The 12646-nt window shown below is 43.7% G+C and overlaps 1 protein-coding gene across 4 annotated transcripts in view; it reads left to right on the top strand.

The window, feature by feature from the left end:
- TTC39B (tetratricopeptide repeat domain 39B) overlaps positions 1 to 12646 on the top strand; it is a 146389-nt gene that overhangs the window by 78667 nt on the left and 55076 nt on the right. For all 4 annotated transcript variants that reach the window (XM_070052366.1, XM_008254654.4, XM_051845482.2 and 1 more), the window contains 2 exons: positions 5240 to 5338; positions 11675 to 11785. In XM_070052366.1, coding sequence (XP_069908467.1) covers positions 5240 to 5338; positions 11675 to 11785 — 210 coding nt within the window. The remainder of the gene's footprint in view (positions 1 to 5239; positions 5339 to 11674; positions 11786 to 12646) is intronic.

Below are 12646 nucleotides of genomic sequence, written 5' to 3'. Positions count from 1 at the left end.
CCATTTGGGGGTTGAACCAATGGAAGGAAGACCTTTCTCTCTGTCTCTCTCTCTCACTGTCTATAACTCTACCTGTCAAATAAATAAAAAAAATTAGAGCAATAGAAATAGGACAAAACAAGGGCATATTTTCTAGCATAGTAATATCTGTAATTGGTATATGGTATATTATTTTCATTAGCCTCCATCAACTTACGATCAATATTTTTTACTAGTTAAAAATACATTTCTTGAAACATCTGGGTATAATATCTAAATTATTCTTTGGAGTGAAACAAGTGATTTTATTCAATTAATTTTTTTAAATAACTGTGCTTACTTTGGTGATCCAGAGTCTGAAATGGGAGCAGTGTGAAGATCTTGCATGGCAGTTTTGCAGGGATATATGTACCTAAGTGAAGTATTCATACATTAAAGACCTTTATTGAAAGAGAAAATACCTGAATCATGTATGGTGTATGGTTGTGAAGGTACAATATTGTAGACAGCAGTTCTCTGCAGATTTCTCTAATAATGTCATGATGTTCTTATAACCTTATAATGACTGATTCTGAAATTCATAAGTAAGAATTAAGGTGTAATGAGCCTTCCCCCTTCCCCAAAAAAGAAAAAGAGCATTTAATAAAGTAGAGGACTTGCCCCCATTGGCATACAGGCGTTAGAAAGCCAAATAATGAAAATTGTGCGTGTGGCACAGAAAGAGGTGAATTTGAGAGTGGAACAGAATGCCCAGAAACAGGCCTGTGCACATGTGCACACTTGCTCTGTGTTAGAGATTGCCCTGTAATGCAGCTTGCTGATGTACAATAATCATGGAATCATGTCACAGATGTATTTATCAGTGAATCAGCAAGACAGTAAAACTGGCTGAGAGCCTTTGGGAACTGGCAAAAAAATGTTAGATTTGTCATGTATAAAACTGGTTAATCTGCAAGATAATAAAACTGTAACCTTACCAGATAAATTATTTGCATATCTCCCTGATCAAAACAATCTCCAAGTTAGCACATAATTTTACAGAATAAGACCTTAGCAGTAAAGAGCAAGTCAAGAGTTAGATCCCCTAGAGAATGAAGCACTATTAGGCAGTGCTCCAGGTTAACCTGAGAAAGACACGCAGACTTGCTCTTGCCTTATTTTCAAGCTAACAAATAGCTAAAGGATGTTAGTCCTTGTATACCTATATGGGAAAAAGCTAAATTTTATTCACACCATACTCAAAAATGGGCTTTATGTATACTTGTGTGTGTGTGTGCTCTTCCATTTTCTCTGTGTTTTTGCAACATTTATTTTTTTTTAAATTTATATTATTTATTTGAAAGGCAGAGTTACAGAGAGGCAGAGGCAGAGAAAGAAAGTTTTCCATCTGCTGGTTCACTCCCCGGATGGCTGCACCAGCTAGAGCTGCCTCAATCCGAAGCCAGGAGCCAGGAGCTTCCAGGTCTCCCTCATGGGTGCAGGGCCCCAGGGACTTGGGACACCTTCCACTGCTTTCCCAGGCCATAGCAGAGAGCTGGATCGGAAGTGGAGCAGCCGGGACATTGAAACATTGCTTACAAAGAATGAGAAAATAAAGTTTTTAAAAGCTTTATTCATTTGAGAGACAGGGACAGAGAACACGTGCTCCTGTCTGCTGGTTTACTTTCCGAATTCCTGCAATGGCCGAGTGGAGCTGCCTTGCTGTGTCTGCATCATCAGGAAGCTGGGGCTGGGAGCCAAACCCAGCACTCAGAGGTGGAATGCAGGCATCTTAACTGCTAGGCTAAAAGCCTGCTTCTAGAAAATAGGTGCTTAATGAAGAAGAAGACAGTAGTTCAAACGAATGTTAAGTCTGTACCTAAAAACACTGTTGAAAACAAAGTCAGTTTGTGGCGGAATGTGTTTATTATCATGTTACTATAAATCTAAAAATTCTGTTGAATTCCTGGAATTTCATGTACATGTATGTGTATAAAAGCATAAAGGATCTAATTTAAATTTTATAATGAATAAAATCTAAAAATATCTTATTAATGATTATTACGTTCTGCTAAATTCCTGTCTATTGTGCCAGATAAAGCTCTATAATTATAGCTCGTGTTAAAAGATAAGCTTCGGCACATTGTAATTTTGATGGGTTTCCTGGAGCATGCAGTGATTCATGAATCAGGCAGCACTGTTCTGCAAACAGGGCATAAAGGGGAAACTCGTATGACATGTTTGAAGGAGCCAGACAAATATTTGCTTGGTCAAAGCGAGAAGGCCCTACGTCCAGGTTAGTTGGCGGTTTCTGATTGATTATATTTAAGTGTCCTTTGAATGTTTACATTGAGCAGAGTTTTGGTTTGCTTACCAAAGAATCTGAGGTGCTGGAGTTGGCTTAGTCTAATGGCCTCCCAGTTAATTGTTGCAGCACTTTGGAATGTGTAATATTTGCCTGGCACAGTATACGTGTGTTTATACTTAGTGTTTTATAAGTACGGTGTATCAAACCGTTGGGGGAAAGATGTGGGCCTTTCAAAGCGAGCTTGGGCAGGGCAGGTTTCTGGTGGGCAATTAGGGCACTACTTGAGATTTCTGCATCTCACATGGGAGACCTGGTTTCTACTTCCAGTCCAGCTTCCTGCTAACATGCACCCTATGTGGCAGCACGTGATGGCTCAAGTACTTGAGTCCCTGTCACACACATGGGAGACTTAGGTTGACATCAGGGTTCCTGGCTTTGGCCTGGTGCAGCCCTGGCTAGTGAGGTTATTTGAGGAATAAGCTAGCGTTTGGAAAGTCTCTCTCTCTGGCATGTTTCTTTCAAATAAAATCAATAAATTAATTACAATTTTAAAAAATCATCTTTCTTGAAAAACAGTGGTGAAAAATGATCTTGGTAAAAATTGCAAAAGATTATTAAAAAATGCAATGCACTGTCTTGTGTCGTATACTCTAATTAGAAGTAAATCTACAAATTTACCCATAAAAATAATGGCATATGGTTTATTTAACAGGTAAAATTTATATGATCTCTGTAGAAGGAAGCTTTTAGTACCCCCTCACAACCAAACTTTAAGGGAAACTGTGATAACATTGATGAGAATCTTATGGTTAAAGCCAAAGGTCAGCAATGAATGGGGGTGTTTTCCCAATACATTCCAGAGACCCCTGTGTTTCCAGCCCTCACTAATGAGTCTTTAAGACAGCAGATGGGCAGAGTAGTTCAAAAGGGTAGACAGCCTGTTTAATCTGTGGCATCCTTTCTCTGCTGATACACAGTTGACAAGTCACTTCCCTGGGGTCTTGCTTATGTAAGTGCCCCTTCTGTCCTCCTAGTGAAATGTTTTGTGGTGGAAGGTAACCTGCTTTCAAAGGACACTTACCCTCCTCTGCGGAGTTTTCTCCCTCCCCTGCCCTCCCCTCCCCTCCCCTCCCCTCCCCTCCCCTCCCCTCCCCTCCCCTTTCTTGACAGGCAGAGTGGACAGTGAGAGAGAGAGACAGAGAGAAAGGTCTTCCTTTGGCCATTGGTTCACCCTCCAATGGCCACCACGGCTGGCACGCTGCAGCCGGCGCACCACGCTGATCCGATGGCAGGAGCCAGGTACTTCTCCTGGTCTCCCATGGGGTGCAGGGCCCAAGCACTTGGGCCATCCTCCACTGCACTCCCTGGCCACAGCAGAGAGCTGGACTGGAAGAGGGGCAACCGGGACAGAATTCGGCACCCCGACCGGGACTAGAACCCGGTGTGCCGGCGCCGCAAGGCGGAGGATTAGCCTAGTGAGCCGCGGCGCCGGCCAGTTTTCTTTCCGTCTTTGAAGATTTACGTTGTTTATCTGAAAGGCAGATTTATGGAGAGTGAGAGAGGAAGAGACAGAGAGAGATTTTCCATCCATTGGTTCACCGCCCCAGTTCACTGCCCCTGAGCTGGGCCAGGACAAAGCCTGGAGCCAGAAGCTTCATTTGGGTCTCCCACGTGGTTTCAGGGAGCCCAAGCACTTGGGGCATTCTTCACTGCTTTCCCAGGCACATTAGCAGGGAACTGGATGGGAAATAGAGCAGCCGGGACTCAAACCTGCGCCCACATGGGATTCCAGCATTGGATGGCTTTACCTGCTGTGCCACAATGCCGGCCCGAGGAATTTTCTTCTCTCCCACTACCCTGTGCCCAACCCTCTTTGCAAGGAAAACATTGATTGCCCCTTCCTGATGTATAAAATTTATGGAACTTGACAGTCTCCGAGATAAGATGAATGCTGAAATGCTGAATGCATTATATATTACAGGGCATTGGAACGTCTGAAAGGTGGGATATAGTTAAGCTCAACTGAGAGCATTGCATGTCTTAGAACTAAAAAAAGAAAGAAAGAAAAAAAAAGAAATCCCCAAAGGAATAGACAGGACCGCTTTCTGTGCCTCTTCCGTTAATGACTCCAGCTCTTTTTTATGCGATGTGCACTGTTTAGATGAATGGATGTGGGAGGAGCTTGGCAATTTTATTATAATACCACACAGGACTTACTGTAAAAATCTTTCTGCAAGTTTCTTTCTTGGAGTGGCTCTGCCCACCTTGGTTTGTGTCATAGTGCATCTGGATCTATGATTCTGTAAACCACATGAACGTTCACCTCTGTGTCACTTTTCAGCTCTCCATGGTGCACATGAAATGGGGAATCAGGCAGTTTATTAGAACCAAAATAACTTATAAAATGCATGACTTTGATTTTGGGAACTTACCTTCAAGAAATAATCAGGCCAGATGGGTAAGGGGCACATTATCGTAGCTTATAAAAACAAAAACATGGGGGCAACTGCTGTGCCCAGCAATGAGGGACAGGAAGTAAAGTACAATACTTTCCTGCAGTGGAATGCTGGGCAAACACTAGGATAAAGCAACTGTGTTTGTTGAGAGGAAATGGGTAAATATAAATATAATATTCCTTTTTAGTGAAACATATATAACAATTATCTTTAATACAATTTAAATTAAATATGTATAGGTTTACTTGGGAGGAGATCTAGAAGGATATATCTGAGTATGTCAGTTCATGTTTTGTGTACAAAGAAAAAAACAGAAGTGAGTTATTTCGTGGCAGTGCCCTTCAGAAGTGCTCCAAGCACAATGACAGACTTGTGTTCCTTGATTTCCAACATTGGTAAGACATAAAATTGAGTTGTACAGAATTGCTGGAGGGCTCGTGTTATGGGCTTGTATTTGTGTGGTCTTTCCTTGCTGTACAAAGAAATAACTGCCTCACTCTGCCTTTTTCATTAACAGATCTTCACCTCACTCCGATATGGCAACAAGCAACCTTCACTTTGCATCCTACGATACAAGATGCACATCCAGACAGCTCGGAGGCTCTCAAGGGAGCAGGTCAGGAGGCGGTGGTGGGGGCACTCCCAGGGCACCAGGGGACAATAGCCCATTCTTTGGGGGAAGGTGATCCTGGTGGACACAGTGCTTTGTACTTGACACACCAGTGGGGAGGGAGAGGCCAAGGCAGGTGCAGTACCATTTGCAGATTAGAGAAAGGAGAGCAGCAGCTGCTGTGCGAACCAGTGTTACATTAAGAGCAGAAACAAAACTAAATTCAGCTTTGGGGACACGACTCCCTTTTGAATCTTTTATCTTAAAAATTTTTTAAGATATTATTTTTAAGATATTATTATTTTTGAAAAAATAATTTTTGTCAATTTGAGAGGCAGACAACCGAGAGAGGGGGAGGAAAGGAAGGAAAAATGCTCATTGCAGCAGAGCCCAGGCTGGGGCCAGAGCCGGAAATTCAGTCCAGGTCTCCCAGGTGGGTGGCAGGAACCCAGTTGCTTGAACCATCACCACTGCCTCCCAGGGTCTGCATTAGCAAGAGTCTGGAATCAGGAGCCAGAGCCAGGAATAGGAACCGGGTACTCCCATGTTGAGTGGAGGAGCCAGAGCCAGGGACAGGAACCGGGTACTCCCATGTAGAGTGGAGGAGCCGGAGCCAGGGACAGGAACCGGGTACTCCCATGTAGAGTGGAGGAGCTGGAGCCAGGAATAGGAACCGGGTACTCCCATGTTGAGTGGAGGAGCCAGAGCCAGGGACAGGAACCGGGTACTCCCATGTAGAGTGGAGGGTGTCCTAACTGGCATCTTAAACTGCTAGGTTAAATTCCCACCACCACCCCCTCTTTTTTTTTTTTTTTTTAAGATTTATTTTTATTTATTTGAAAGACAGAGTTACAGAGAGAGGTAGAGACACAGAGAGAGGTCTTCCATCTGCTGGTTCACTCCCCAGATGCCTGATCTGAAGCCAGGAGCTTCTTCTGGGTCTCTCACGTGGGTGCAGGGGCCTACGCACTTGGGCCATCCTCCACTGCTTTCCCAGGCCACAGCAGAGAGCTGGATTGGAAGTGGAGCAGCCGGGACACAAACCGGTGCCCATATGGGATGCTGGCCCTGCAGGTGGCGGCTTACCTGCTACTCCACAGTGCCAGCCCCCCATTGGTATCATATTAAGTATTCTGTTTAATAATCTGCCTTTTAAGCTTAAGATACTATATCATTCTTCTTTTCAATTAGATATTTTCATGCAATATCATATTTGTTTAATTACCGTACCATCCAGCCCATTTTAGAATTGATTTTTGAAATTTTCTTTGTTTCTTTATGAGTTACTAAAGCAACTCTGTTAAGGCAGTTTTATACCACAAAAAAGTACTTTCCCTAGTCCTTTTGGGTTTGTTAAACTTCTAAAGGCAGACAGCATTTTGGATTTTGCATTTGAAATTTAGCTACTTGCGAGTGTGTTTGTGATACTCATGTGTTTGGCAGCGTGCCTTAGGGCTGTACCCTCACGACAGACAGAAAGGGTTGAAGAATGGAAATGAAGTTAAGACATTTACACTTCCACATTACCTTTTGTCCCCGCTTGTGGAAGTCTGAGTTTTCTTCAGAAAGAAGCATTGCGTCTCATACTTATTCTCCAAGTCATGTGATGGTTTCCTAGGTAACTAATCCATCAATTATTTATAATGTGAAGTTGAAAGCTCTAATAACATAAATAGAAATTACAGAAGCCAGAAATCAATGAGGGCATAGCGCTCACAGAGAGCAAGGGGCTGGATCTGTAGACAACACATCTTTAGCATGTGTGTAGTTACTGAAGCCATGAACAGCAACTGCTGTTTCCCAGAGAGAGCAAACCGAACGAGCAGAGAGCGATGGGAGGGAGGAACCTTCAGGAACACAGACAGTGGAGGAGCAGGAGCTACAGAGATGCATGTGTGAGGGAGGAAGACCGGAGGAGATGGTGGCCACAGAGGGTTTGGGGAGGGCTGAGTTATGGAGTCGGGGCAGCAGAGCCAGGGCTTGCAAAGATGTCTGCTCCAGTATGGGGTGGGAAGTATCCATCCTTTTGTTTTGAAGCTGGGTCCTCAGAGACCCAGCGAGGAGGGCGTCAGGAATTGGGGCAGGAGCCAGGTTTTGGTGGTGGAAGGTAAGCGGCTGGTGGGGAAGGAGAAGAGTCAGTGCCAATTCTCTCGAAGCTCTTATGTGAGAGGAGAAGGGGTGGACGTGGTGTGTTAAGTTTATCTGCAGATTCCGTAGCTTTTTTCTTCCAGAAAACTAAACAATAAAAATTCCTGCTCTGGGTTTTAATCGGCAGTCTTCACAGTCACGTGCACAACCAGCACGTATTGCAGGGATGGTTGGGTGTGGAGCCAAGCTTAGATGTGGACAGGAAGTGTGTGGGTGTGGTTCTTGCATGATTAAGCTGCCCGGGAACTAAAGCATCTTAACCTGATGTGTTCCTCCTCAGTCACAGGTCCCACTGGGAGGACACTGGGGCACGTCAAAGATGAGGCAAGGGACTCAGGCAAGATACACAACTTCTGAAGGTCATTGGGCAAGAGAAGGGCACTGTTGACTTCCGATTTCAGCGCAGGAACTTTTCCTTCCATCCCACTAGGCTTGAAGGGTGTGCCACGTTGATGAGCTTCTTGCTAGATACTTGGCTGTTGTAAAATAGCCTTGCTCACCACACCAGTCTGTTTGGACAGGTGCAGTGGGGCCAGAATTCCAGGGCATGGAGAGGTGAAGAGGTCCAGCTTTCTATGGCATGTATGGCAGCCAGTCTGGGTTCTTAATCTGAGGAGGTGGTAAGATGATCATCTGTTTTGGGAAGAGAAGAGCAGTCTGAGAATGGTATCCAAGGTGAATTAAAGCAGCATTAATATGATCTGGGTACTTATTGGGCCCACCCCAGGCTTACTGAGGCAGACTGAGAGTGGCATCCAGCAGTCTGCTTAGCAAGCCCTCCAGGTGAGTCTAATGCACACTGCAGTTTGAGAAACAGAAAGAAGGAATAGTCAGGAGTAGTCAGGAGTGTGTTTCGGAATTCAGATCGGAAGTGATGGAAGAGGAGCGAGAGCCTTTGAGAGATGCTTGAGAAGGACTGGCCAAGATCAGAGTTGCTCTCCCACTCCTTGCAGAATATGTGGTAGCACAGCCATTCTGAAGGGGTTGATGGTGGCAGTTCCAGGTGAACTGCATGGTAAATCACTCATAAAGGTTGAATTTGCCTTGTGTGCAGGTGCTGAATCCCCCTTTGTTTATCTCTGAGCTGGAGCAGGTGAAATACACAGGTGTAATATATCCTCCCACACTGCGGTGTGGCCAGCTGAGATGCAGAGGTGATGGCTTGTTTGGCAAGGGGACTGGTATCTATTCTTAGTCCATTTCCTGGTAATAAAGGAAGAGCTGTAACCTTAGAGAGAACAGGTGGCAAGTAAGAGTGGAAAATCTAATACATAGTTAAAGGGAAGGGGCCATGAGAAAGGGAGTGAGGATTTCTGAGCCAGTGTGTTTCTTTGTTCTTAGAATAAAATCTATCTTCTCTCCCACTGGTGGTTTTGGTTACTTGTGTTCTGTTCTTATTTCCCCCTGCTCTCTGCCTTAGTTGCCTCATTCCCAGCTTGGAGATGCCCATGGTGGCTCCACTGTACTGCACTCAGGTGCCACCTTTTGGAGAGCTTTTCATGACTGTTCATTAACATTGGACCTCTATGCACCCATCCCTTCCTAGCCAGGTTCCGCCCCAGACTTCTTATCCCAAGCTGGGGTGATTTTGTTATTGGTCTACTTGTACAAGTCTGCCTTTCCTTCCCTAGTAGAATACAAGCTCCTTGAGAGCCTTTAATCCTGTGTCTTGTTCATTGCGGTATTGCTGGCACCTAGAAGGGTGCCTGGCATATATTTAGCACTCCAGAAACATTAATTTTGCAATGTAAAAAATTAGGTTTTCTTCAAAGAATGCTGATATGTATTTGTGAAAAGAAGACCAATGCAAAGGGAACACACATGCCATAGTAAATTAGGAGTGAATTCAAAGGGATTGAGGCAAGGAGAAGTTTTTAAAGGCAAAAATAATGAGGATTACATCAGATGTTTTGAAGCATTTCAGTCATTGTACTCAATGATTAATAACCAGGGTGACATCAGTGTAAGGTTGAACAGAGTTACTGGGCAGATGTCCTTGTGGAACTACTTTTTATATAAAGCTGTGGTGGCTTCTTTGTATTGTTGTGGATCTGGCAGAGTCTTTTGTAAGAGTTTCTATGAGGCAATTACTTGCAAGAACACTTCCATCATAATCCCCTGGCTTTATTTATTTTTATTAGTGTTGACATAGGGACTCCATTTTGATTCTGACAACTTTACATTTCTTTTACAAGTTGAATGAGAGGCAACATTGTGGCACAGTGGGTTAAACCAGTACCTGTAATGCTGGCATCCCATATTGGAGTCTTGATTTCAGTTCTGGTTGCTTTGCTTCCAATCCAGCTTCCTGCTAATGCACCTAGGTAGTCAGCAGATGATGCTCCAAGTGCTTGGCCCCCTGCCACTCATGTGGGAGGCCTGGATGGAATTCCTGGTTCCTGGCTTTGGCCTTACTCAGCCTTGGCTGTTTCAGGCATTTGTGAAGTGAACCAGCAGATGAAAGATCTCTCTCTCTCTCTCTTTGTCTCTCCCCCTTCCTCTGCTGTCTCTGTCATTCTGTCTTTCAAATTAATTGGTTAATTAATAAATTTTTAAAAAGTTGAATGAATTCCAGGTAAAGATTTGATGGCAGGGTAGGTAGTGGAGATAGGGAGATAGGGACCTGGGGACTCCGGGCAGCACATGAGAGCTAACTGGGACTAGGTGGAGGGAGAGAAATAGGACAAATCAGGAGATGTTCAGGAGGTGATACTGATGGAAGCTGGTGATGGACTGATAATGGAAGATATTAAGCAACTTCCTTGTAAAGTCCTACCTATAAACTTGTGGCATTCTCGTTTGAACTCTTCATTCCCTGGAAAGCAGTGTCTAGCTCTCTGGCTGCTGCCCCTCTGTTAAGAGCTTGTTTCAGGTCTGCTATACCCGAGGGGAGAGGTACCTTAAATTCTAAGCAGATTCTCTCTCTCTACAGAGCAGTGCCACCCACTCACCCCTCTAGTCATCATTTATTCAGCATGTGCTATGTTCTAGGTACTGTTGCAGGCACTGGTGGGACAGCAGTGACTGAAACCACCTCCTTGACAATATGTCCATAAGTACTTTACATGCACAAGAAACTTTTGGATGATAATGGGTGGTATGGAGAGAAAGCAGTGAGGTTTTTTTGGGGGGGGGGCGGGGGGGGGAGGTCAGCCAGGCTGCTCTGAGTTGGTGCAGCATTAGCTAAGATCTGTGTAACCGCAGGACCCCTAAGGAGACCTGGGAGCAGAGCGTAGTTGCTTGGGTTGCCTTCAGAGCTTATTTCTGATAGATGAATAGCTGAAGTGAGATTTTGCTTTCATGCTTCACACAATGAGTTTAAACGGTATGTGGCATGAAAACTCAACTTTTCAAGTTTATTTTGTTAAGATTTTTGTTTGCCAAATCAGCCTGTTAGCTGGGGAGGAGGTTGGGCAAGGGTTCCAGGTTCTCATCTGCCATACATGATAGAATTCTAGGACAAGACATAAAGGTTAGCAGAGGAATGCGGCTTATTAGCAAAGCAAAGTGAACATTCCAGAGTAGGTTGCCACCTATGGAATTTGAGGTCAACCCTATATGTGATCTACCAGCATAGGAGCTGGTGCTTGGGTAGAGTTTTCCAGGAAAGGATAGGGATTTCCAGTGATTTGGTGACTGCCCAATTTCTGGCCTTTTAAGGAACTCTCAGAAGTATCATGGCATCAGGTGCATGATGGGAGTGTTAGGCATGATAATTTTATTATAATATTATAATAGGCATAGGTGATAGTGAGAACATGGCCAACAGCCATGTTGGATATTTTCAACAAGCACTGGTTCTGGGCAGGAGTTTTTTATGCTACAACACTGGCCCTGGGGTCTTACTTTTTATAGGGTAAAGGGTACTGCAGGCAGGGCCTGATTGAGTGATTCAAAAGAGGCAGGGTTTGGGGTGGGGCTGCTGTGCGCATAATGGTCTCCAGGAAGGTGTCATGGCATCTGGTGCATGATGGAAAAGTGGGGCTTAGTTGCATGATGAGGGGTAGGTGTGCCAAGTTGTCAGCCACGTTGAATAGGCATGGAAGGTGATAGGATTTAGACCATGCACATGGTTTGGGGTTGGCGGTCCTTAGCTCTTTGTCCCTCCCTGGCTCCCTGCCCTGCATACCTCACTTGGACAACTTACTAATAGAAAAACAATGAAATTCAGTGTATTTGTTTCTTGATCTTCAGTTCATCGTCAGCCAAGGTGGATCTCAAGAGTGGCTTAGAAGAATGTGCAATGGCCTTGAATTTATTTCTAAGTAACAGATTTACAGATGCCTTAGAGTTGCTTCGTCCATGGTAACTAACTTTTTTAATAAAAACTTTTCAGATATTTCTGATAGTTCTTTGATGTTGTGCTTATGAGTTAATTTATCTGCTTCTACCTGTTTATAAGTTAATTTGATTGAGACCTATTACTGTCGGTGTTTTAAAGTTCAGCTAAGAATTCTGTCTTTTCAAATTTTGTAAGTAGAAGATTCCTGATTCTTTTTCAACTTTTCATTTCCATGCTTGCTAAAATGTTGTCGTTTCTGTAGTTTTATAGAACTCCAATTTTATTTCTTCAGTTAAATTTATCGTTATTACTGTTCCTCTTAAATATCACTAAGAAAAATTTCCTTTGAAACAAGGAGAGGATAAACTATGTTAATCTTAATGCTAAAAAGAAATTTAAGATAAGAATTTTATTGAGATTCCCTATTTATGTGACAAATTTAATTTTAATTAATAGGACCTGTTAATTTTCAAACGTGGCAACAAGACCCGTGCTCAGCCTTGTTTAGCACCCTTACCTTGACTAATCACCAATTCTACAGTGACTGTAGCTGGACAGGAATAATCTACATTGTACCTTCTAGCATGGTCACTTTCTGGATGAAGTTCGCACCTCCTGTAATGATTTTCTAGAACATTACTTGGATACCTAATGAGGACTCCTTTCCTTCCTTTGACCTGACTCTAGTCATTGCCTTTGAATCTCAGAGGTTCATTTACCTCCTGAGGAGCTGCTGGGGGTAATTCCATTAGGATGTGGAATAGTTGTGAGCATGATTATTTTAGTATTTCAGAAGCTAAGAACCAGTGATAAAATAGATGAGGCCCTAGTCGAAGGTAGTTGATTCACAACCTCCCCTCTGCCTGTTTCCTGCCTTTTCCCTC

The sequence above is a fragment of the Oryctolagus cuniculus genome, chromosome 1 (genome assembly GCF_964237555.1).
Source record: "Oryctolagus cuniculus chromosome 1, mOryCun1.1, whole genome shotgun sequence".
Lineage (NCBI taxonomy): Eukaryota > Metazoa > Chordata > Mammalia > Lagomorpha > Leporidae > Oryctolagus > Oryctolagus cuniculus.
The sequence above is the reverse complement of the archived record's forward strand: the minus strand, read 5'-3'. Positions and strand labels throughout refer to the sequence as shown.